This window comes from Anarhichas minor, unplaced genomic scaffold (genome assembly GCF_050575085.1).
Source record: "Anarhichas minor isolate MPS153535 unplaced genomic scaffold, ASM5057508v1 ptg000020l, whole genome shotgun sequence".
NCBI classification, from domain to species: domain Eukaryota; kingdom Metazoa; phylum Chordata; class Actinopteri; order Perciformes; family Anarhichadidae; genus Anarhichas; species Anarhichas minor.
Window position 1 is genome coordinate 731,716 of NW_027466466.1, and position 24,605 is coordinate 756,320.

A 24,605-nucleotide genomic window follows, 5' to 3' on the forward strand; every position below is an offset into this window, starting at 1 on the left:
CATATCTTTCAGCTTGAACTGTTACTACTACTAAGTTCTGCTAGCTAGCTTCAGCTTCACAACAGTGACGCTAGCCCACTGACCAATCACAGCGCACGTTAATGCTGAGCTGCACGTTAATGCTGACGTACTTGTAGGCTACCTGGACAGCTCTGACATGTCAAAGAATACGCCCAACATGTCAAACTAAAAATCTGATTGATTGAAGACTATGACAATCAACAACATCGTCCCCATTTACTGAAACTGCAAAGGCTTCCTAGCGGGCCTCGGGCCTCTCTTCTTACCTAGAGACACAGAGGTGAAATCTGATTGGATAAAAGCTCTACTTAAAACAAGCTGCACTGGAAGCAGAGCAACTGAGGAAGACAGGAGCTGTGCAATGAGAAAATAAGTATTTTTAAATAATAATAATAAATAATTTTTCATTATTTATGAAACATAATGAAATCTTAAAATAGCTATAACTTTGTGATTCTGTTTAGGCCAGCAGAGAAGGCTTTGCTGGCCCTGACGGCCCACCACTGCCTAAAAATGTCAATACCCAGCCCTGGTGTAAATCGAAGACCGCTATGGCAATGTTACATCTGTGACATTAGACCTCCGTGTCCATACGGACAGGAGTTTTACCATAGTGTCAGTACCTCATGTACCAAGTGTCTGGTCTTTATTTCCTTCTCTGTTATGGAACATTTGCCTACAAAGATGAGCACAACTTAAATCTTAGCTGGCACATGTCTCAATGTGCTTGTCAATATTGCTTGGCAAAGAGACTTACTCTACATTTTTTGGCTGGAATAATGTCAGTGTGTTGTATGTAGTTGACAATAGTCGAGGTTGGGGTTAGAGAAAGAAAAACAGATTCTCAGCTTAAACATTGAACATGATGTGAGGCCCCCTGATAAAAAACATCTGGAAGAAAGGGTTCAACCCAGGGCATGACAATTGAATCACAGCTCTCCACCCATTGCTCAAGAGACGGACAGCAAATCTGATAGGCGGTATGTTCGACCTGATTCTGCACAATGGTGGCATCATTCTTGAGAAAAGGAGAAGGGGGGATTTGTTGTTAGGAGAAACTTCTACTTGCAGACAATGTCATCCCGACATCCTCACAGCCAGCTAACAATAGCTGCTATAAGGTGGGCTGTGGCTACCATAGCAACAGAGGCAAAAGATGAGTGAGTGGAGGACATCACAGCCGTCACTGGAGCAACCAAGCAGACTGGAAAACCAGTACAGACGGGGGGAGGCACCGGGAGAGATGCTGGTGAATAATTAGTGGGAGTCTGGAAGGCAACGCATGGTATGGCTCAGCAAACCACTTCACTTCATGTTGTGGGGACTTTTCTTTTGGCCAACAGCCAAATGCAACACAGGCAAATTTGTGGATCATTCCTAGATTTGTATTGCAACGAGTTTATCAGTCAATACATGAAGCTGTATTATGTGTTCCTGCTCTTGCACATGAACTACACTACCTGCTTTTTAAAGAGGCACTCCACTGATTTTCAACATCAAGTTTTCTTATCAATATTACGTCCTTTGAGACTTCATTTTTTTTATCAGAGTCTATGGTACAAGCTAGGGGCATGGAGTTTGACAGAAGTGGGCGTTGAGCAGCCAGAGAGGGTCTCATGAAAGACGCTATCAAGTGCATAATGTCTCATATGAATCAATTCAGTTTAAGATCTTCCAATAAAAAACAAAGTTGTGTTCAGCAGTTCAATAGTACATGTCTTTCATCATATCAGTGGTGGTCAATCATCGCATGATGCCTTGTTGGTCACACATCAACAAATCCATCCATTCATGTTCGTCACAAAGAGTCACTCAACTGCTCTTGATGTCCACTACTGCTCACTGTGTGAGAGTGCATCAAAAATCGACTCTTTTTTAAGCGCCTAATGCAACACCCTGAAATCACAATTTCCTTCTGCTAATACAAATATAATGGTTGCCTGTAATAATTTCCCATAGTAATCACTTGTTGGAAGAGGATTGGACCATGAGTAATATGAACAGACATCATGTGTGATGGTTAAACAACTTGTAGTTATGTTCATTATACCCTTTGACATGGACGCTGGACATCTGGGTTGCACTGTGGGCTACAACCATGTTTGGTTGACTTCTAGTTATATACTGTACCAATGGTTCTGGTTGTTTAGCTATACTCATGTGAATTATAATTCCTACTGTTGTGTGATGGTAATTTAGCCCAGCCCCACTTTTAATATAAGCTGAAACTATCGTTATCTGTTAACACTTATATGATTTGTTTTTAGTACTCAGTCTTTGAAGCAACATGAGACCGCAAAGAGGCCGAATCATGACTGAAGTAAACCATGCCGACAGGAATATAAAATGTATCTGCCTTCCTAAAAGCAGTACAAGCGCACACATGTGAGGTGATTCTAGTGGCCCGACCTTACCTACATACCAGGTCTCCTGTAGGCCTGAAGGAAGACCTTACCAACATACCAGGTCTCCTGTAGGCCTGAAGGAAGACCTTACCAACATACCAGGTATCCTGTAGGCCTGGAGGAAGACCTTACCAACATACCAAGTCTCCCGTAGGCCTGGAGGAAGACCTTACCTACATACCAAGTCTCCCGTAGGCCTGGAGGAAGACCTTACCAACATACCAGGTCTCCCGTAGGCCTGGAGGAAGACCTTACCAACATACCAGGTCTCCCGTAGGCCTGGAGGAAGACCTTACCAACATACCAGGTCTCCTGTAGGCCTGGAGGAAGACCTTACCTACATACCAGGTATCCTGTAGGCCTGGAGGAAGACCTTACCAACATACCAGGTATCCTGTAGGCCTGGAGGAAGACCTTACCAACATACCAAGTCTCCCGTAGGCCTGGAGGAAGACCTTACCAACATACCAGGTCTCCCGTAGGCCTGGAGGAAGACCTTACCAACATACCAGGTCTCCTGTAGGCCTGGAGGAAGACCTTACCTACATACCAGGTCTCCCGTAGGCCTGGAGGATGACCTTACCTACATAATAGGTCTCCCGTAGGCCTGGAGGAAGACCTTACCTACATACCAGGTCTCCTGTAGGCCTGGAGGATGACCATACCTACATACCAGGTCTCCTGTAGGCCTGGAGGAAGACCTTACCAACATACCAGGTCTCCTGTAGGCCTGGAGGAAGACCTTACCAACATACCAGGTCTCCTGTAGGCCTGGAGGATGACCTTACCAACATACCAGGTCTCCTGTAGGCCTGGAGGAAGACCATATGAACATACCAGGTCTCCTGTAGGCCTGGAGGAAGACCTTACCAACATACCAGGTCTCCTGTAGGCCTGGAGGAAGACCTTACCAACATACCAGGTCTCCTGTAGGCCTGGAGGATGACCTTACCAACATACCAGGTCTCCTGTAGGCCTGGAGGAAGACCATATGACCCTTTTCAGAGTGCCAAATGGGTTTGAGTCATTTTAAATAAGTTTCAGCATACTACATGTTCATTAATATCTGACTACATGCTCCTATTATAAATAACTAACTTCTAATAAATAACTTCTCGGTCTGTGCATTAAGTAATAAGTGCATTGATCACCAGGAGGTAAAGGATGGATGGAGGAAGAGGCAGGGAGAGGGTGAAAGAAGAGAGTAGACTGGTGAGTGAGTGAGTAGAGCGAGAGAGAGAGAGAGAGAGAGAGAGAGGTGTGTGTGTGTGTGTGTGTGTGTGTGTGTGTGTGAGTGTGAGTGTGTGAGAGAGAGAGAGCATGCGTATATCTCTCACTTGAACTCAGACCTCTGATGAAGGAGGAGCTGCAGACCTGTCCCTTTTTCCCGTCCCCTCCATCCGAGCTCATCCATCCCCATTATCCCCTCACCATGCTAACACTCTACAACCGTTTCCTCTCTCTCCTAGAATCGATCTATCGCCGAGGGGCCAGAAGATGGAGGAAGCTCTACCGAGTCAACGGACACCTCTTCCAGGCCAAGCGCTTTAACAGGGTGAGTGTCCTCAAAGCTCACTGATGCACACTCTAACTGGGGAGTCCATGATGCGGTAATGCCTGAACAATACAGCAGTCAGCTTCACTGGGAAATACAGGAGTGATGACACACTTGGTGTCCCTAGAAGAAACAGGAAATTTTCAAATGATGTCAGATCCTTGTGTTTTAAGGTGAACTTTGGTGTATTTTCACATGTATAGATGTATAAATGCATTCATGTCGCCAATTTTAGAATAAATATGAAAAGACTTTCTCCAACCAGATTTTGCTGAACAGTGTACGGAAGCTATGAATGAGCAGAATAAGGTGAGACATCCGTGCCATCAGTGGCAGTTGATTTAAGGTTTATTTCAGTGAGGACTAAAAAAATCCTGCATTGATCTCGTCCACACGTGTGTCTGTTTGTAATTGATTCTGGCCTTGACCAAATCTGATACTGTCAACAATTCAAAGTCAGAAACCAGGCCTGAGTTTAGTTTAAAATCATAATTTAGGATCCACATACTTGCATCTTCTGGAGTTTTCAACGTCGTCTCATGGTCTTCATCACCAGGAGGTGTGTGAATAAACTTCTGCTGCTGATGAAGACCCTGAGATGTGGATGTAAATAGATAGTAAGGGGGATATTCAGTTAAGATATTTGGTCCAAAATGATGAAATTGTGGTTCATTACGAAGGTTTGTATAAGCAGCACTAGGAATTACATCAGTATTGGACTTTGCTGCGCCTCAGAATTCACTATGTCCACTATTCACTATGGTAATACTCAGTGCCAATGCAGGACATAGTCACATCCCAAACACTTAACATTGCCCATTTTACTGTGCCTCCATGCCAGCGAGGCATTATGTTTTTCGGCTTGTCCGTCCATCCGTTCGTCCATCTGTCCGTCCCATTCTGATGATCGTGATATCTCAGGATCACCGTGAGCGAATTTCTTCAAATTTAGCAGAAACCTCCACCTGGACTCAAGGATCAAAGTGTTATAATTTCGTGGTCAAATTCAAGAATTCATATGCTAATAATGCTAACTTTCCCACAATGTCTGATAGGATAAAATGATGATGTAATGATTTTTTTCTGACAGACAATGGATTTAAACAGCAACATGACTGGTTGGTCGAGGCATATCTCCGTAACCATAACCTTTACCAAGGGTTTAGTTACCCTGAAGATACCTCAACCACAACTTATTTGCCATAACCATGATCTTCTCTTAACGTTAACCACACTGTAGTTTCCATGTGCAGACACACATGAATGTAAAAACGTGGTTGCATTGGACACAATCTAGAGTTTTGCAGAATGATCCAACATCATTATTCTTTTCTGTTGAGAGGGTTGGACATGTGATATGTAATTTACTTCTATTGTTGATACCCTGTGGTTGACCAGGTCCGTCAGCTCTGTGTTTGAGTAGCATCTGTTACCATTAGCAGCTGGTTAATGATGATCATTTCCAGTTCAGGAAACAGTCAGTTGTGTGTATATATATATATATATATATATATATATATATATATACATATGTGTTCACCGCTCCAGCTAAGCTATCTGGATATTGGTGCATAATTCATGGTGTCCTAGTTCACGCTTGTTTAGCAGTTGTCTTTTCTGAGCCCTCAGCTACCTACTACACGCACACACACACACAGAGACAGGTGTGGACTTTAATAATGTCCCTGATGAAGATGAAGAGCTGCAGCTGCTCACATTGCTTTCCTGAAACAGGACTTTAACTTTAAAGTGTTCCGTAATGCACAATGGCCACTCTGGAAGGCAGAAGAAATACATTAATGCTATTTCAATTAAGCCTTAAGTACCTAATGTGTTTTTCTCTGAAGGGGAAAAGAGGAGAGGTTCTACTGCTTTACCTTTGTGCTGTGGCCTCTGTGTGCAGTACAGCACTGAGTTCAGTCAGTTCCTGTCACACAGATGTAAGATAGTTTGAAAGCCCCAACCCTCAGCCTAACCCATCTTCACTGTTAGCATTCAGTAAACCAGCTCTTAGGATGAACCAGCTCCCATGGGTGCTATAGTCTTAATGTCTAGACCAGAAAGTGGATAAGCTCAGTACACCGGCATCATGCTGACTCAACACTTTGCTTCAACCTAACCTTGATATGTCTATTACTGCCGATGCACTGTGGAGCCCTGCCGATTCAATGAAAGACATATGGTTACATTAGTACTTTCAGCTAAACCAGTAATCATTTCAACACAAATTTGCTTTTCCAAATACCAAAGTCAATTACTTCCCTCCATTACATTCTCAGGCAATGTTGTTTTTCTTTTTCAGAACATTTAGCACAGAATATACTGTATGAAGGAGGTTTTGGTGGATGGTTTGTTGTCCTGTGTTCCACATGTTGTCAGGTTTAGCTCACTAAAAAAGGTTCTTCTGTTTTTGTTTATTAGTTTCAACTATTTCAAAGAGCTATATAAATGCAGTCCATCTATCCATCTGCCCAGCACTTCTGCTCAGGTTGCCAGATATAGTCAGCTGGTTCTGGTCTCTGTATAGGATGATGGTATCAAACCTGTCTAGAATCGGAAAAATTAAGCTTGTGAATTAAAAATAAATCTTACATCTTTTAACAGGGAACTTATTTAGGGGGGGGGGGGGGGGGGGGAATACACATAGAAAAGCAATACTAGGTAATATGGTTTAAAAGTATGGTCATGTAATTAAAGTGTAACCTGCACTCTTCCATCACATGTACAGATCATTTACCAGCATCCCATTAACTACCGCTAACACGACTACACTGCGCTGTCTGAGCCAGAGGACTACATGCTCTCAGGAAGGTTTTGATTATATTATGGCTCATGGATTATGGATTATATATATCGCTGGTATGGCCTGTATTGTGTTGCCTTCATGTATAGTTCTAACATGTGAAATAGTTTTTGTGTGAAACTGCTCACGCTGCCGTCTTGACAAGGACTCGCTGTAAGAAGAGATCTTGTATCTCGATGAGACCTTCCTGGCTCAAGAAAGGATAAATACATAAGATAAATAAATATGATCTGTCAGTTTACCAGCAGATATTGACTCACCACATTACTTATTTCATAGAGGCCACCACATGCTACACACTGGCCCTTTAACTGAGGACTTTGAGTTGCCTAAACAGTTGTTGACGGTGAACATTTTCCAGATTTCTTCTAAATAAACGTTCCAAAATGACACAATGAATTTACTAATGCATATTAATGTACATTTTTAGTAGACGTATTTCAGATTTCCATGGATCATGTCTTGTTATAAAACCCTAACTTAAGCGGTAAGTGTTTGTATTGTTAACCAGTGGCAGTCAGACTGGGATTTCTCTGACTGTTGTTGCTATGCCAGATTCCAAGCTTCTGGTTGGTTTACAACGTTGTCCTCAGCATATAAATAAGCCGAGGAGAAGTAGGTCAGGTTTCTCCTCCCTTCTCTCACTGCATCCCTCTCCTTCCTCTCAGTCTCTGCACGTCTGTCTCCATCTCTCTCCTCCCTCCCTCCTCTCCGTCTGTCACTGCCTCGTGGTTCCTTCTCATTAGAGATAAAAGAGTCTCTTAGCTCCTCTTTCCCACGTGATGAAGCAGAATTCAGTCACATACGCTGACTGCCACCAGCCTCTCATGCTACAAGACAAAAAGTCATGCTGGTTCAGGCAGGCTGCTGAGAGCTGAGAGGGAATGTGTTAATGTCTACCACTGACAAGAGACATGATATCAGAATGAGAGCTGACGTTTGGTGGACGCACACAAACATGAATCCCTACTTGCATTTTTAGATGTAATACTTTCAGTCCCATTGGGAAAAAAATTATTGAAAGAGGGTCAGCGGTTCTATTTCTGGGGTTCTGGTGTAGCCAGCAGTTATCTGGCGCAAGACTTCTGTTTCCGTGTGCTGCTCATTGTCTACAGTTTGATTAGCAACTTGAGATGTGAGACTGGAGTTGGAGTGGAGAGATGATGTGTACGACTGGATTGTTTCAGAAGTAGTTATGAAGCTCATTTTAAACCAATGAGAATCCAAATCATTGTCAAAAATCCAAATCAAGCCGGTGGGTCCTCAGATTATATTTTGGCCAATGTGTTCCGCCTCTTTTGCTCTCCTCTTTTGTTTACTTGCATTCAATCACAGATACGCTTTCGATACTAAAATCTTGTCCCGTTGCCTATGAATTGTGTGTATGAATGCAGAATCTGTATTTGAAGGTTGATTGAATGAATTGGTACAAAAAATGCTATAGCAACTCAGTCACCAGAAAAACAATGTTAGTATTGTCTGTTTCTGCAAACCCCAGAAACGTTGAATGTGGACGTTTCTGAACCATAAATACGTTTCATACCAGCCTGCAGAAATGTGCAGTAAGTGGTTACCGTTGTGAAATGATTGGTTATGTTTAGGCAACAAAACTACTTGGTTAAGTTTGGAAAAAAGATATTGGATCGTGTCAAAATAACAACGCAAAAACATAACATAATCGTATCTACCCTACCCTAGATATAGTTATGCAAAAACGTCCACTTTCTCGTATCTGCAGTTTGCAGAAACGTACAATGACACATTTTGTTACTGACCACTGGGCTGGTTATTGTCATTGTTACCGGAGGATAAATCCTAACGGCTTTGGTGATCCCCTAACTTCATATTACACCATCATAAGGCCACAGTTCGTTCCAACACTTTCCCATCATCCTCATGTGTACTTTGTATTTAGTGCTAATCACTACGTGGGAATCATGTCTTTTCCCTGGAACTGGGATTTCCTGCCTTTAGTGAAATTAAATGTAAAGCTCTGATTTACAGGAGCGGAGGAGGTTTGACACACACAGGGATTTGAGGTAATTTAAAGGATATTTTAAATCTGTTTAAAACACAATTTTTTTTTATGTATTGACAGGTCGCGGACATATCGTTACACTATTGTTACAAAAAATGATCCTGATAGTAAGCTATATCGATGTTTTTGCACAGCTTGACATATGACCATGTGTTTTACTGTTGATGTGATAAATAATGTATACAATGGCATTGAAGAAGAATGTGTCTCATTTTGGAAAGGTTTTTGTTGAATTGCTTCAGTGGTACAGGATCATTGTTCTGGGATGTTTTGTTGTCAACTTAACACAATCCTCTTAAGTTTGTGGAGTTTGTATTTACTGGTAGTTGACAAATGTTAGCATGCCGAAATGCTAAGCTATAATGGTGAAGATGGTAAGTATTACCTGCTAAACATCAGCATGTTTGCAATGTCATTGTTAGCATGCTGAGGCTAGCATTTAGCACAAATCACCTCTGTGTCCAGGTGACAGAGATGCTAGCATAGCTGGCGACTCTTAATCTTGTTACTCATTAAACTGGGCCAGCACATGGACTGAGAGGCTGATGAGGGAGTGAGCAGGTGCAGGTGAGGAGGTGGGCGGGCCAGTCAGGTGATGGGAAAAGGAGGGAAAGTTCGAGGGCACCTTAAGGGCCAAATCACTTTGGTAATGGGCCAGATTTGGCCACTATGTGCTGACCTCCCTCGAGCATTTGATGGTGTGACCGTGTGATTTTGAGCTTATACATGACATTATTATAATAATAATAATACATTTTATTTATATAGCGCTTTTCAAACTTCTCAAAGACACTTTACAAACATTAAAAAGCTAAACACTAAAAACCTAGAACACACATTGGTCACACATTAAAAGCAGTTCTGTAAAGGTGAGTTTTGATTTGGTGCAGTTGGTTAACGTGGTGTTCAAAGGAGAGGTTGCTGTCAAACATGACTCTGAGGTTGCGGATGTGTGGTGAGGGAGACAGAGTGGAGTTGTCGATGGTGAGGCAGAAGTTGTGACTGGTTTTAGTGAGGGATTTGGGACCGATGATGATCATGTCAGATTTATCACAGTTGAGTTTGAGGAAGTTGGTTTGCATCCATGATTTAATGTCAGTGAGGCAGTTGGTCAGAGTGGAGTGAGTAGCAGTGGTAATGGCTTTTGTGGAGATGTAAAGCTGGACATCATCAGCGTAGCATTGGAAGTGGAGACCATGTTGACGTATGATATTACCCAGAGGGAGCAAGGAGAGGATGAACAGAAGAGGACCAAGCACCGAACCCTGGGGGACGCCTTGAGACAGAGGAGCAGTGGAGGAGGTGCAGTTGTTGATACTGATGAACTGTTGTCTGTTTGTAAAATATGATTTAATCCAGGAGAGTTAGTTCCAGTATTTCTGACAGAAAGGGAAGATTGGAGATGGGCCGGAAATTGCTCATGGTGAAATTGCTTATCATAAAACTACTAGTTTTATGATAAGTGGTGGAGCCCTGTCTTTGATTCTGTGGGAGATGCTGTGGGCTAAACATGGTTGATATTTTTTGTAGTATCCTGCAGGCCTGATTTCGCTGCAGATGCCATCGGTCAGTATGTCCTGATGAGTTTTCATTGTCAGAGGTGAATCAGACAGCACATCATTTCCCAGCATATGAGGCCAGTCCGGTTCCAGGCACTCGTATGATCTGTAATGCTGCATGCTGGGCTGAAGGGAGGACTGTCAATCGATAAAAGCTTCTCTCATCTACTCATCCCTTTATTCCCATGGGGACTCTGCACCTCCACACTAACACATCAAACATCATCTGTGCAACCTTATTCTGGCTGCTGGGTAGTAAAGTTGACCAGTTTCCCTCAAAATACAATGACCGAATTATGTTATTCCTGTTGTTGGGAACGAAAAGGAGCGTGTTTGAGTTATCAGCATAAGACTCAATTCTTGACATCAATAGAATTATTAATGTCAGTAAAATTATTAACAATTATTAATAATAAACGGGATACCACCCTGCGAACAGGGACCAATAACCAAACTATAAACTAAGTCTCATAATTAGTGTTCACTCACAATGTCAACAGTCGAAGTACTATCACACATTCAGAGTGAAAGTGAAGGTGTTCAGTACGAGCACAGACCACATATCAGCTATTATCACAATACATGCACAAAGTAATCACAGACAGCTGCTCTTTATAGTATAACAGAGTTTATTAAGTTCCAATAATAATGATCTCATCAACTAATATCTAAACTAACAACAAACTATACATCCATGAGGGAGAGTGTGTGTGTGTGGGGGGGTGCATGCATTTGTGTGTGGGGGAGAGGCGAGACAACAGTTCAGACAAGGTGTGATGTAATCTAAACGTAGCTACGTCACGTGGAACTACACGTTGAAGATAGACCAAACTACCAAAATGGAGTTTGCACGTAACCACCTCGCGAGACTACGAAATGGCCCGGGACTCTAACGTGGTGATAGACAAAAGAGAGATCGCTATCTACACGTGTCTGAAGCAGTTAGCTCAACCCCGGAGCTACATTAGCTTAAAGCTATATGTGTGTGTGGGTTAGTAAAAGAAGAGAGAAAGCAAACAAAACGAAATAAATCCTCCAAAAACAAAATGAGATCCTCCCCGCCGCGGTGGAGTACGGAAGATTGTTCTCTCATCTACAGTTATAAAAATGACACAGTGACTCAAGCAACACAAACAAGATAAGAAAAGATAAGAAAAAGATAAGAAATCTACTATGAGTAGATTTCATGGCCTGACCGGTCGGTCCTCTGATGGAACTCAGGCGGTGTGGTGATGAAAAGCTCCGTGTGTCAGAGATACTTCCTTCGGCTCAGTAAGGGAATGTTTCTTTCCTTACGGCTGGAACAAAGGTGGCTTGGGTGGAGAGGAGAAATGTGCTTCTCTCTCTCTCTCTCTGAAGAATCCGTTTCTTCACTTCTGTAAGAAAATTGTCCGCTTCCTATTCCAGGATGCGAACAAAAACAAACAAACAAACAAACAGTCCAGTATATTCGTCCAGCGAATCTAAAACTGTTTAACCTAGGATTTTCTTTTAAAGACAGCAACGTTGCGTGCCTCCTTAGTCCGACCATGGTCAGAGGGATAAGCATAGAGATGGGGGAGCAAGACTGTTTTATGGAAACAGGGCTGATCCACAGGGGTCCTGGGGTGTCTGTGACCCTCGTCCAATTAGATTGCAGTATTTATGTTTATTGCTTTCGCATCTAAACATTCCTTGGAGCTTGCTCTTATCTGAAACTCAGATCACGCTGGAGATGTCTCTGCAAAGTAGGAAGGCCAGATCCCTTTGTCTCATTGCACATGGCCCCAACCCTGTTTAGTCTGGCTGATGGACTGTTGAATTAGTTGGATGCCATTGTGCAACTGTGGTCTTTTTTTGTTGCAAACCCTGGCCCTGGTCTTGTAGACATCTCTTGATATGAATATGTGGTAAATCCCAAAGCAGAGCATACTCTGGGATTACATTTACATCTCTTACAGCACTGAGCAGTGGGCAGATGTCCAGCTCAGTCAAGGACGTCACTGACGGACTCTGATGCTGCTCTGGTGCAAATCCAGCCAATCCATCAATTTAACGTACCACCACTGTTTCTCGGACAGTTGAAATGTTTTTTTCTGCAGAAATGGGAATTCCTTTCCCTGAGAAAGGTTTCAACATTCATTAGGTTATACCGTAATAAAGTGCAACACTTCCAAAGCATATCATAATTTGTTGGTCTTGGTCTGAGATAATTACTGCGTGTATTTGCGTGGAAGGATCTGTGGTATGCAGAATGTTGTCTCCTTGTTCTGGTGGTTTGAGGTGCAGAAACATTACTCAAGGACATTTTGATGTTGTTGTTTTTTTCACTTAAGCTGTTGAAAGCCTGTCTGCGCTTGTCATGTCAAGATATTCATTGCAGATGATCATTATTTTTGCTGAATTGATATTAGTAAGCTGCAGGTAACAATGGGGATGAGTTGTACTCGTGTCTATTGAGTGAAATACTGACTGTGTCCCAGTTAAGGAATAGTTTGCTTTACAAATGTAGAAATCGTTGTGATTCGGTTGTTTGGACTTGAAACCAGTACACCGACTTTGCAAAATAGGAGCTGAAGTATCAACACACAGTTCAGCTTTTTAAGTAGAGAAATCTTTGTGGTGATGCAACAATGTACAACTTGTCTTAAAAGACCTCATTCGACTTGGTTATTTTCTGTAAGAAGCAGCTTATGTGTAATTGTGAGTAGCTGTGTAACAGCAACTAACAGATAGTATCTAGTAAAAATTGTCAGCCTCTAGTATTAAGAAGGTATCTTTAGCATGATGGCTAGTTAATGAAAGCAACAAAAAGACAAATGTAAGTTAACTAAGTTCACTGTTTTCAACCTACATCTCATCACATTTACATTGTCCTGTTGTAGATAAAGATACACATATGAATATAGATGTTTTAGTTGTTATGTTTCATCTGTTATTTTCAAGCCTATTCTCCAGAAGGCCCAGTGGTTCCTATATTTCTGCCATGTTAGTGGCATGGCTCCAGGGATGGGGATGTCATGTGGTTGGTTAGTTAGTTGTTCAGTCCACCACTTTGGTCCAGACTTTGTTGCATGGATGAGCATGAAATATTGTACAGATATAAAAGGTTCATAGAGGATGACTCCCGTGTTTTCCTCTAGCGCCATCAACAGGTCAATATTTAAATTTGTCCAACACTTTGGTTTAAGACCAACACTAATGACATCCCCATCAGCCTCAGCTGGGCTACTTAGCAAATGTCTTAGCATGACGTAGAATCTATACGGGCAAATTGAATGGATCGCGATCGCTGATTTTTGCATCATTTGTAAACCGCTATCTGCCCTGTCTAAAGCCCCGATTCACAGAAGATAGTGTGCTCATGATATTATAGTAAAAACACACCCATGACTTTTTGCCCAGGAGCGAGAGGGAAGAACTTCTTTTCAATTTGTTTGTATGATAACCTTGTTTTTTATTCATTATTTTTTTCTAATGCATTTAAACAAAAGCCGCACAATACTTTTGTAAATTCGACGCAGCCTTGTTTACAAGGCCTCGACTATGCTTATAGAACTCTGATCAAAAATCAAACGTGAAAAGAAGCCAAGGATAGAAACATGTTGAGACTGTATGGTGTAAAAGGCAGTTGTGTGTGCTGTGGAAGGGAAGGAAACCGGACAAGAGCTTGGGATCACTTTCTAAATGTACGCCTTAACCTCTATGTAGAGTTCCATTCGAACCACTGAAGCAAGCCTCTTCAAGTCTCATATCCACGGCAACAGAGCAGTGACTGAGACTCTTTGTTCTTCACACCGTCAGCATACACACCCTGTAAATGTTGTCGATACAACAAAGCACACACGCTGCGTGTGTTCGGTCTCCAGTGAGACATTTTGGTGACAGATGTATTGATGTCCAGGGACACTGAACATCCTTTGGTACAAATATAGCACTGTAGGAGACGAGCTAAGAGCTAACCACAGAGAGAGAGCCAATCAAAGAGCAAACACTCCATGTCATGTAACACAGTGGAGTCTCAGCTCTACAGTAGATGTGTGAACTCAGATGTAATAATATAATGTAGACAGGAAAATAACGGTATGCAAAGGATGGAGCTGGGCAGGACAAACAAGTCATAAACACTATAATGTAGACTTCAGCGTTCATATTTTCAGTTGGGTGTAGCTTGTTTAATTTACTCAACGACACAATCCAAACTGACTCAACCATCATATGAAACTAAAGCTTGCTTTACAGTGCAGAGCTCGACAGAAAGGTTTGCTAGGTTGCCATCGGCACCCATTCTGAAGAGCAGTGTTCAATTGGTCCAATCCAGTGCATCATTTAAGTGAATTGATAAGCTAGCTAAGCTCCATCGTGCTTCAACAAAGACATTTCTCTTGAAATCAAAAGCTCAGCACAACCAAATGAACTGAAAGAGTCTCAGAACTTTGTCTCTGTTTTCCCCATAACTAGTACCAGATCACTACATTTCATTTACATATGTTACCACTAATTAGTGTTTAATGGTATTACTCAAAGACACATTTGGCTGTGGCTCAGAGGTAGATTGGGTCATCCTCTATTTAGAAGATCGGCGGTTCGATCCCCGGCTCCTCCAGTCCGCCTTTCGAATTGTCCTTGGGCAAGAACCTGAACCCCAAATAGCATCAGAAGGCTGTGCCATCAGTGCATACAAAGTCCATTCAGCGTTTACATTGTTTCATTGATTTTGGGTCTGCAGACAATAAACAATGTTTATATAAAAAGACAAAAGAAAACGTTTTGAAGAACAAAGGCAATACAAAGAAATCTGTGCCAACGGTGGGTATTATGTGGAAGTCATACCAATATGATGCATGATTGCTGCACCAATACCAAGAATGAATACACGTTTGAACTGTTTTTCATTTAAAGCTGCAGTAATGAATGCAAGTCAGCTGCTTTTAGTGAAAATGCTCTGATGAAGTGACCGTACTCTACCAGCTCAGCAGCAAACAGCAGACAGACTCCGTTATAGCTTAGCTGGTGAACACAGTGCAGCATTTGGCAGCTAAAGAGACAGACACTGGAGGCTTTCCCCTCAGGCGTTGGTGGAGATCCAATCACAGAACGCATCGACGTTCTGCCTGACCACGATTTAGCCTCTGGGAGCCACGGCTAATATTTCTGAGGTTCCGGTTTAGTCGGCGGCTATCAGGGCCAGGACTTCTTTTATCATGCGCTGCTCATTGTTTGCAGTTTGATGAGCAGCTTGAGAGGCGAAAATGGAGTCTATAAACACATATCTATGAATGGAGACATATACAATCTAAATCATTGTCAGATTCAACCAAAGACTGCTCAAACGTGATTGGTCGCTACTACTCACAACCCTTCAGGGACCATAATATTGTCCCGTTTCCTGCAGATTCTACATTCATATACAGGTATCTGTTTATAGAGATTAGTGGAGACGGAATATTGTCCAAAGTGGCGTTCAGAACGAAATACAATACACAACAATACAAGAAAGCAAGTAAATCATAATCATCGTCTCTGTACGTCTATCACACTCATACATTAGTCAGTGGTTACTGTTAATTAACTCTTGATGATAAATCAATAGTGACTGTATCAGTACTGTGTGATCAAATCTAACCCGTCAGTGTGTGCTGTCCCGTGTGTCTTACAGAAAGCCTACTGTGGCCACTGTGCTGAAAGGATATGGGGGCTGGGCAGGCAGGGCTACAAGTGTATCAACTGCAAACTGCTGGTCCATAAGCGCTGTCACAGACTCATCCCTCAGACCTGCCAAAGGCTTATGGTGAGTGTGTCGACACAGCCTCTCAGCAAACTGATGATGAAGATTACATTCCCTCACCAGGAGAGTTTTATGTGACAGTAGTACAAGTGGAACACATGTACTTATACGCTACCACTTTCTTAGGAGATTCAATTCTAAAGTGGTAATACTATTTCTCATTGCACAACTACAGCGAGGTCAGTAGGTGCAAGTTGAAACAGGAAGTTGGTCTGTAGACTGTGTGGTTTGTTATTAACGGACAGTTTGAGTGATAGCTTTTCCCCTTCGTTTTCTTACCCAAACATAAATATAGGACTAACCTGGGTGTCTGATCAACGGACTGCTCTGTTTTTTTATTTTTTATTGTTATATATATTTTATACATTATTATATTGTAATAAACTGAAATGATCCTTCATCAAGTTTAGGGTTGTTCAGGTTTTTGAAATCAAACCTGACTCAAAGTAGAAAGCTTCTTTCCGTCAGTAGAAATAGAATCACAGTCTGTTTGGAATCATCTACAGGTAAAGCTTGATGAGGGAAATACATTTATTTGACTCTCTGTGATCAAGAAAGATGAATTACAGTAGTACTAAAATACCCACGCTGTACTGTATGTTGCTCACTGCACTTTTGGGTTGAAGGTTTTTTTTCAGTTTTATTTTGGACAGAAAATAGTTCTCAGCTGAAGCCACTGTCAGCATATTAAAGGTGCAATGTGTAACATCTGGCTACCTGCTCCAAACAAATAGGGGGCAGCATTTCACCTCTACTACTGGGTTTAAACAACCTAAATTGACAGTCCATCCATCCAATATCTGTTACTGCTTATCCTGTGGGCGGAGGCAGGGAACACCCTGGACAGGTCACCAGACTATCACAGAGGCTGACTCATAGAGACAGACAACTATTCACACTCACATACTCACCCACGGGCAATTTAGAGTCATCAGTTAACCTAAGCTGCATGTCTTTGTGTGGGAGGAAGCCGCAGAACCCTGAGGGAGAACCCACACTGACACGGGGAGAACATGCAAACTCTGTCCAGCAAACCCGGACTCCTCTTGCTGTGAGGCGATAGTGCTAGCCACCACACCACCGTGCAGACCTACATTTACAGTCATCAATTATCAAAAAAAACGTACTACCTAACAGCAGGGCAAGAATACGTAAAACTGAACCAAACTGCTGAAACTCTAAAAGCATGTCATATTAACACTGATGTTCATGTGTGGCGTCGGCCTGTAGTTTACGTTAGTCATCTTTGTTTGTTTGCTGTGACACTAACCGGTGGCTCTACGTCCACGTACGCTCATAGGTGGTTTATTGGATTCAATTCAAAGTTGCAGGAACAAGAAACTACTCACATTTGATGTCTTCCCTGCCACCAAGAGACTACTACACAGGGAGGAGAGCGTGCAGCAGCTCCAAGAGACGGAGCTTCAGTTAGCGGTTAGCTGTAACAACTCACATCCAGCCAGCCCAAACCCCAAAGCTGGGAGTCACAGTGGGCTGTGGCCAGCCACAGTGCTAGGTCTAACCCGTGTAACAGCAGCGACTCTCATTGTGTTCATATTTTGGAAAATCACCAATGGTCAACCCAGTACAGTATCCTCACACTATCGATATTGAGGTATTTGGTCAAAAAGATATTGATATTTTTATTTCTATGTACCGCCCAGCCCTAAAACAAGCTCTAAAAACAAACCATGGGTGTATTATTGACACGACCTCGGGGCAGTTCTACTTCTTCGTTCTCTCATGTAACACAGACGTAGACGTATTGACGTAGCCTCAACACTGTGACCTCTTCACATTCTCTTCATCTTTTTTTTAAAACTGAAATTCTGGCCAGATCTTACACATTGCACCTTTATTGGATATGTAAGAGATGTGGTATGGTGCTCTAAGCCGCTGTAGGAGCACAATCATACGCATGGGAGATCAACGTATTCAAGCCCAACACAGATACAGCTCTCTTTGCACACTCCCTGTTTGCCTTCCTGCAGCTCGTCCTCCTGCTCTTTTGAAACCAGACATCAAGTTTAGCAACAGCAAACCGGTGTGTTCCATGTAATCGATCCATTTGACCACAAAGGAAGCATCTGACCTAACACAAAGACCCAAAACCCTGACTAGAATCAATGGAGCTTTGGGCTAACTGTCCGCTGTCAGCAGTGGGTGGCCCCCCTCTTGATCACTGCATTGACCTGATGTCTTCAGTCTCAGATAAGTGACTTTGAGGCTTGATGAGATCAAATGATTTCATGACTTTATTCCAGTGAAACCCACATTGTCATTAGAGTCTGGGAGCAACAGCATGTCTGTACTAGAGCATTTCTCCAAATGCAGACTTTTCCTCACACACATGATTCCTCACACACTCTTCCAGGAGTGTACCACCAAGAGTGGATATGTCAGTGGGCATTTGGGGGAATGTGTCAGGGGATATTTAGGAGGCTTTTTGAATTTCTTTGTTCAGGATCCAGTCATGCCATCACAGGAGCCCCCTTCAGATGCCAAGAGTGAAGAAGTGGACCTTCCACCAGAGGACACAGAGGACACAGATGGAAGTAAGCCCTTCTTCTTTTTTAACAAAGTACTGTGCTGCCATCTTAATGGATCCTTTAATTATTTCTAAGATTAAAAAAAGTACAAGCTCAATATTTGCCTCACATCTTCAGACTTCAACATTGTTCCACTTAATGAAGAACGGTGGATATAATTCTGAGGAGAGCTAATAATAAGCTACAGCAATGAGGTTCATACTTTGTTTCAGATACAAGACAAAAAAGCTACTCTGACTCCAGTTAACCGTAAATGTTAATGTTAGAGATGAGCAGTGTAATAAAGGATGCTATTATCAGCATACAGCAGAATGCTATGGCTGTCAAGTTACATCAAAATAAAACATGTGTTGTGTATCTTTCTGTATGTTTGATCACCGTTGATTCGGAAAGGTTCTTTGAGATGCTGTTATACTTAATACTGACAATGTATAAAAAGAGGCGTCTCATCTAACGGGCTTCATTCTTACATCTTGAAATGATCCACTAGGGGGCAGTCGTCCCTGACCAACGTCAGAATATCTTTCTTAAGAACCTGTGATTTTGCACAGCATAAACATAACTAAACGTGCTGACTCTGTGTGAAAAGACTGAACTATAATCATGGCTCTGCTCTAACCTACCCATCGCTGCAGTGGAGAAATAGTTTTGAGTGCCACAACCCTGCAGAGTTAGCGGATTGGCCGAGGTTCCAGAGCCTTCAGCGGACAGAAGATACTGCTCATTGTTTCATGACTTTTGAAACCTGATTTTATATACTCGACTAACTACTTTTATCCTCCAAACTTGGCTGGTGGTTACATTTTCTGTGGTGTGACAAACTCGGAACACATAATTATTTTTGCTTTACCAGACTTGATTGAACACAATTCTCCCTGTAATGCACAAAAAACAGGACACAAATTCAAACTCATGGTGGTAAAATGACAACATTGTGTGACAACATTATGGAAAGAACCCTCCAGAGAAATCAAACACTTTTCTTTACATTTCACTTGATCAGGTCTGTTTGTTATTATGTCTAACCAAGTCTCGTTCAAGGAGAAGTCTCGTTCTGAAATCTCGTGTCGCAACCACATTGCCAAAATCCTCAACATATTCAGCAATGACATTGAAAATCCTTCAACATTAAGCTAAGCTTTCTGTACTCCAACACAAGAAACTCTGACAACACCGGCTCTGCTCTCTTCAACTCTCACTCATCAACAAGTCACCTCTCAGGGTTTCACAACGAGACTTCTTCTTGAACGAGACTTGGTTAGACTTAGTTTAGCATTACAGGACTCAGCACTTGTGTTAACTTGTCAGTCTGGTTCAGACTAGTTCTCTGCTGTATATTTCCAAAATGTCACTGTGCTCTCTAAATACTCCCTCCTCGTCACATTTTGAGCCATATTTTTTCGTCATTTAGTGCAAACTGTTACCATGGAAACATGGCTCTTAGTCCAGAGTTAGCCAGAGGCTAGGGTGGCTAACCTTTTAGCCTTAAATTAAGTCAGTCTTTCATTTTAACATTCACATTTTCTTTAAAAAACTTTCGTTAAACTAATCTACGAGCAGAGAGAAGACTGACCTGAAATACAGAGCACTCTATGTGACCTCTGACCTCTGACTTGGGCTTTCTGTCACGTCTTTGTCAAATCCACAAGCAGTGAAACCCTTATGAGAGCCTCAAGAACACACAAACAACATACATGACTGAACACAGCTCCCATCACTTTTAGATTAGCAAACAAAGTTGATCATTGCTGGTACCAATGAAGACACTGTTTGCACTGTACATTACATAGAGAGGACAGGATACACATGATGTCATCCCCAGACAAATGAATTAATAGAACTGATACTTTGTTCAAAAGATTCTCTTTAGACCCCGGTAGCTTCACCGCACACTCGCCATCATCACTTATGTAACTATGACGTGTTATCTAACCACATTGCTGCTCTCTGATGGGATCCCATAGAACACAGTGGTAAATCCTATTAAAGGGAGACTGTGTGGACTGATGGGGGTCTGCTGGGGGTCCCTGATAGGAAATGCTCTGTGGATTGACCTAGTTTGGAATTCCTGGTGGATAGCTGGACTTGATTCTGTGTACTCTACCTACCTCTACTGGACAAAAACAGAACAGCATGTTAAACCTGTCAGTGCAGATTTGCTTATGTCACATTCTAAATGTCTTTTTCTGTGTCTGCAGTATCTTTTCTACCACACAACTGTACAGTAGATAAAACGGAGGATGCAGATACAGAGGTGAGAATTTACTGTCATTTGATAGAAGTTTGCATGGTCATATTTGTTGCTCTTAAAGTTTGTAAAATAATCATCCTGTCCTGATTTACACTCACAAAGTGGAATAATGTCTTTAAAACATTTTACACATTTGGGAAAAGGAGACAAATATTTTTCTTTGTTTCATAATCCTTTGGAAAGCACTTGATCACTGCTACTTGATCATTCTTCTACCTAAAACTTGAACATAAAAACATTCTAACCATTCATATTTACTGTGAATGTATCAATACACTCCCACCTCTCTGCCCTCTGCCCCCTGCAGGACATCAAAGCAGTAGTGGACGGCATTGATGGCATCAAGCTGTCCCAGGGCCTGGCTCTCGGGCTGGGTGACTTCGACCTGATCCGAGTGATCGGGCGCGGCAGCTATGCCAAGGTCCTGCTGGTCCGGCTAAAGAAGAACAAGCAGGTGTACGCCATGAAGGTGGTGAAGAAGGAGCTGGTCCACGATGACGAGGTGAGACACTCAGGACACCTGGGAGGTCCAGGATGTGAGACAGGGGGCCGGGTGCATAGTGCTCAGAGTTTTACAGACTAAAATCAACTCCAGAGTGTGCTACACTTGTTATTAAACCAAACTTATTCTCTGCTTAGAATGGCAGTTATCAGGTTATCAATCTTTTTTCGTCTTCTTGTATTTAAATGAGAAAAAACATGGTGTCCTGACAACGAGCCTTCATTTGATGTGGACTTGATCCCGACACTAGAGACACTTAATGCATCATGAGTCATCTGCAATATTACTAAAAAAGGAAAAGTGGGAGCCACTTCACTCATGTTCCACTTTGTGTGCTTTGTTTATATCATCAACAGGTTAATGCCAACACCTTTTTATTTATTCACTAGCTGAATCCAACACAAGATAAGATAAGATAATCCTTTATTAGTCCCGCAGTGGGGACATTTACAGGATTTCCCCATTTAAAGTTTATGTACAGGTATAAAGTTATGTACAGGTGTCTGACATCATACAGGCATGACCAACTTGGGTCCTATTTTTGTAAAAGCCATTCTGATAACTCACCAAAATAATTGCTGAGATTCAGAAACACAACATCACTACAGCACAGTCCAAAAGGGCAAGAACCAGGAGAGTCAGAGGATCAGACGGGTTGTAAACAAACAGAATATCTAAACCCCTTTATATGGAGGTAAAGGGGAAAACAAGAGCACCTGAAATGCTGCTAGTTTCACTTGTGCCTTGATTTTAACTTGTAAATATGTTTTGGTGCAAACTGTGTGACCAGTCTGTTCTTTCCACGCCCAGATAACTTTTACAATGTTATTATTACTGGTGGGAATGACGGCCAAATCTACAAATACACTAAACCACAATGAAGACAAAAGACAAGGAATAGAAACCTGTTGTCAACTCTGTAAAATATATTTGAACAAGAAGATCATCTTTGGATTCTGGTGCTGTGTGTCCAGAAACGGATTTCTAAGGAAGAGCCTAGAGAGTGAAAAGTGTCATGTGTTCGTCTCTTTGTACACAGCTGTTTATTTCTGCCCATCCAAAGCAAACACTCATTCTTTGCAATGCAAGGTGCTGCCGCTCTTTTTACCTTTGGATTGGCCCAGAAATCGATCAGGAACAAGGGGACAGGTCATTTCTGTGTAGAAATCGAGCCAAGTAACAGACACTGGTGGCATGTGATGTACATTAAGACACCTGCACCTTTTCACCCACGTGTAGGCTACAGCAGGACTGTCCTGTTTTCCAGCTTCAACTTGCGTTGCTGCTCCGGGAAAGCAGCACTTTCTTTAGTGGCGTTCACTCCCCAGGGTGGCTCCACTAGCTTTTGCGCCCTCTGGTTTGTGACACAAAGCTATACAAACCAGCCAGTGTCTCATGCAATGTAGGGTGGAACACATAAAGTTATGGTCTGTAGGACTTCTGCATTGATCCTGGACGCATGAAGGGAAATCAGTCTATTAGTGGGTCAGATGTGTTTCATGGATACTCTTTTGTATCACATCGTCAGCACATGTGGTTAGGCTTCTGGATACTGTCTCCCTTATAGCTTTGACCTTGCATTCCAAATGTCCCTGATTAGCTGGTGAGGATGAAAAGCAGCAGGGCTGTGGGTCCGGAGGGCATGCAGGGACGATGTAACAGGTCTGAGAGCAGTAATCAGGGAGGAAGGGAGGCTGGAGATTCAACAGTGAGCGGTGGAGAGATGGAAAGCAGGGATAAGTAAAAGGGAGTGAAGTAGGAGACAGGAGCTTCTGAAGCGAGTGGAGGGAATGGGACGGAGGGGGGGGGGGGCTTATGAATGGGAACAGGGGCTCAGGAGGAAGCTGGAGAAGTGAGTGGGTGACTCACTGGAGAAGATGAAATCTCAATATCCCATCCTTTTTGCAGTGATGAATCACCAGATGAACATGACTTGAAATTAATTTAAAAAAAAGGAAAAAGTCTGCATAACGCTCAAGCAGGAAACACGCAGACATACATATCTGTCACATTTATTATTAATGTGAGTTTAACTGGCAGAGCATGGCGTTTCCACATTTCGCATTTTATTCAAGTGGACAAGAACAAGGAGAATTATCATCCTTCATGTTCAGAGAATTATGATTATTTTTTGTCATTTTCAAAATATTGCTATCAATCTCATGTCTGTGTGTTGAGTACAGAGCCGGAGTCAGGACATAGTTAGCCTAGCTGAGAATAAAGACTTGCAGCAGGTGGAGACAGTAAGCCTGGGAAGGTCCAAAGCTCAATACTACACCTCCTAACACTCATTCACTTGTTGTGACTTGTTTGTTTATTCTGTACACAAACAGAAATGGTTTGTGGTTTTATTTCCTGGAACAACTGCTTACCCATTCGCCCACACACACACACACGCACACACACACACACACACACACACACACACACATGGATGGAGGCAGCGAATGCAGTGTGTCTGGCTTTAGCTCAAGTTGTCCATACACAGTCAGCAAGTTCAGATTTTGGTTTTGGTCTCCGTACAGACACGATGGCACCAAACCGGACAACCTCACTGTGATGACAAAACAGGAGGCTGCTTGACAAATTTATTATGAATAAATCCAAAAGACAAATTGTTTATTTTACATTTATACAAACAAGATTTTGACAAGCTTCAGAGGTGCTGCCCTGTGTCCTTTTGAACCACTTTATTACTCACATGTCACATTTGTTGCTCTGACAGTCAGTTGATAGTCGATAGAATGTCAGTGCATTGTTCCTGTGTAAAGCACAGTCTGTGAACAAGTATAGACTTTCTTTAAACTCACTAGTGTTATCATACTACCAATCAGGAAATGTCCAAGACCACACTTCAGTTCTGTTCTTTAATTTTGCACAAAGCCTTCAGGAAATAAATCAAATCCTGTTTGGTCTCACACTGAAGTTGAGCAACAACAAAAACGTTGTTGAATGAAATAGAAAAAGCTGAAGTGTGATCTTCAATCTAGTAAAACATGCAGCCTTTACTAAATGATCTAACGGCCACTCTGCCCTGTTCACTACTGGAATATAAAGTCACTTCTTTTATTCAGCACACAAGTGTCGAACTCAAGCCCCTCGCAAATTTTGATGAGGCCCGTTATCAGTTCAGGTTCTCAACACATTTTAGGCCC

The 24,605-nt window shown here is 42.2% G+C and overlaps 1 protein-coding gene across 5 annotated transcripts in view; it reads left to right on the forward strand.

The window, feature by feature from the left end:
* prkcz (protein kinase C, zeta) overlaps positions 1-24,605 on the forward strand; it is a 128,160-nt gene that overhangs the window by 61,085 nt on the left and 42,470 nt on the right. For 3 of the 5 annotated variants that reach the window (XR_012955716.1, XM_076095559.1, XM_076095561.1), the window contains 5 exons: positions 3,896-3,981; positions 16,020-16,151; positions 18,613-18,703; positions 20,896-20,951; positions 21,256-21,450. Coding sequence is in view for 4 of the 5 variants with exons in the window: in XM_076095559.1 (XP_075951674.1) it covers positions 3,896-3,981; positions 16,020-16,151; positions 18,613-18,703; positions 20,896-20,951; positions 21,256-21,450 (560 nt within the window). In the remaining variant the exon portion in view is untranslated. Of the gene's footprint in view, positions 1-3,895; positions 3,982-4,246; positions 4,291-16,019; positions 16,152-18,612; positions 18,704-20,895; positions 20,952-21,255; positions 21,451-24,605 lie in introns of those variants that run through there. The other 2 variants (XM_076095562.1, XM_076095560.1) reach the window with 2 other exon arrangements.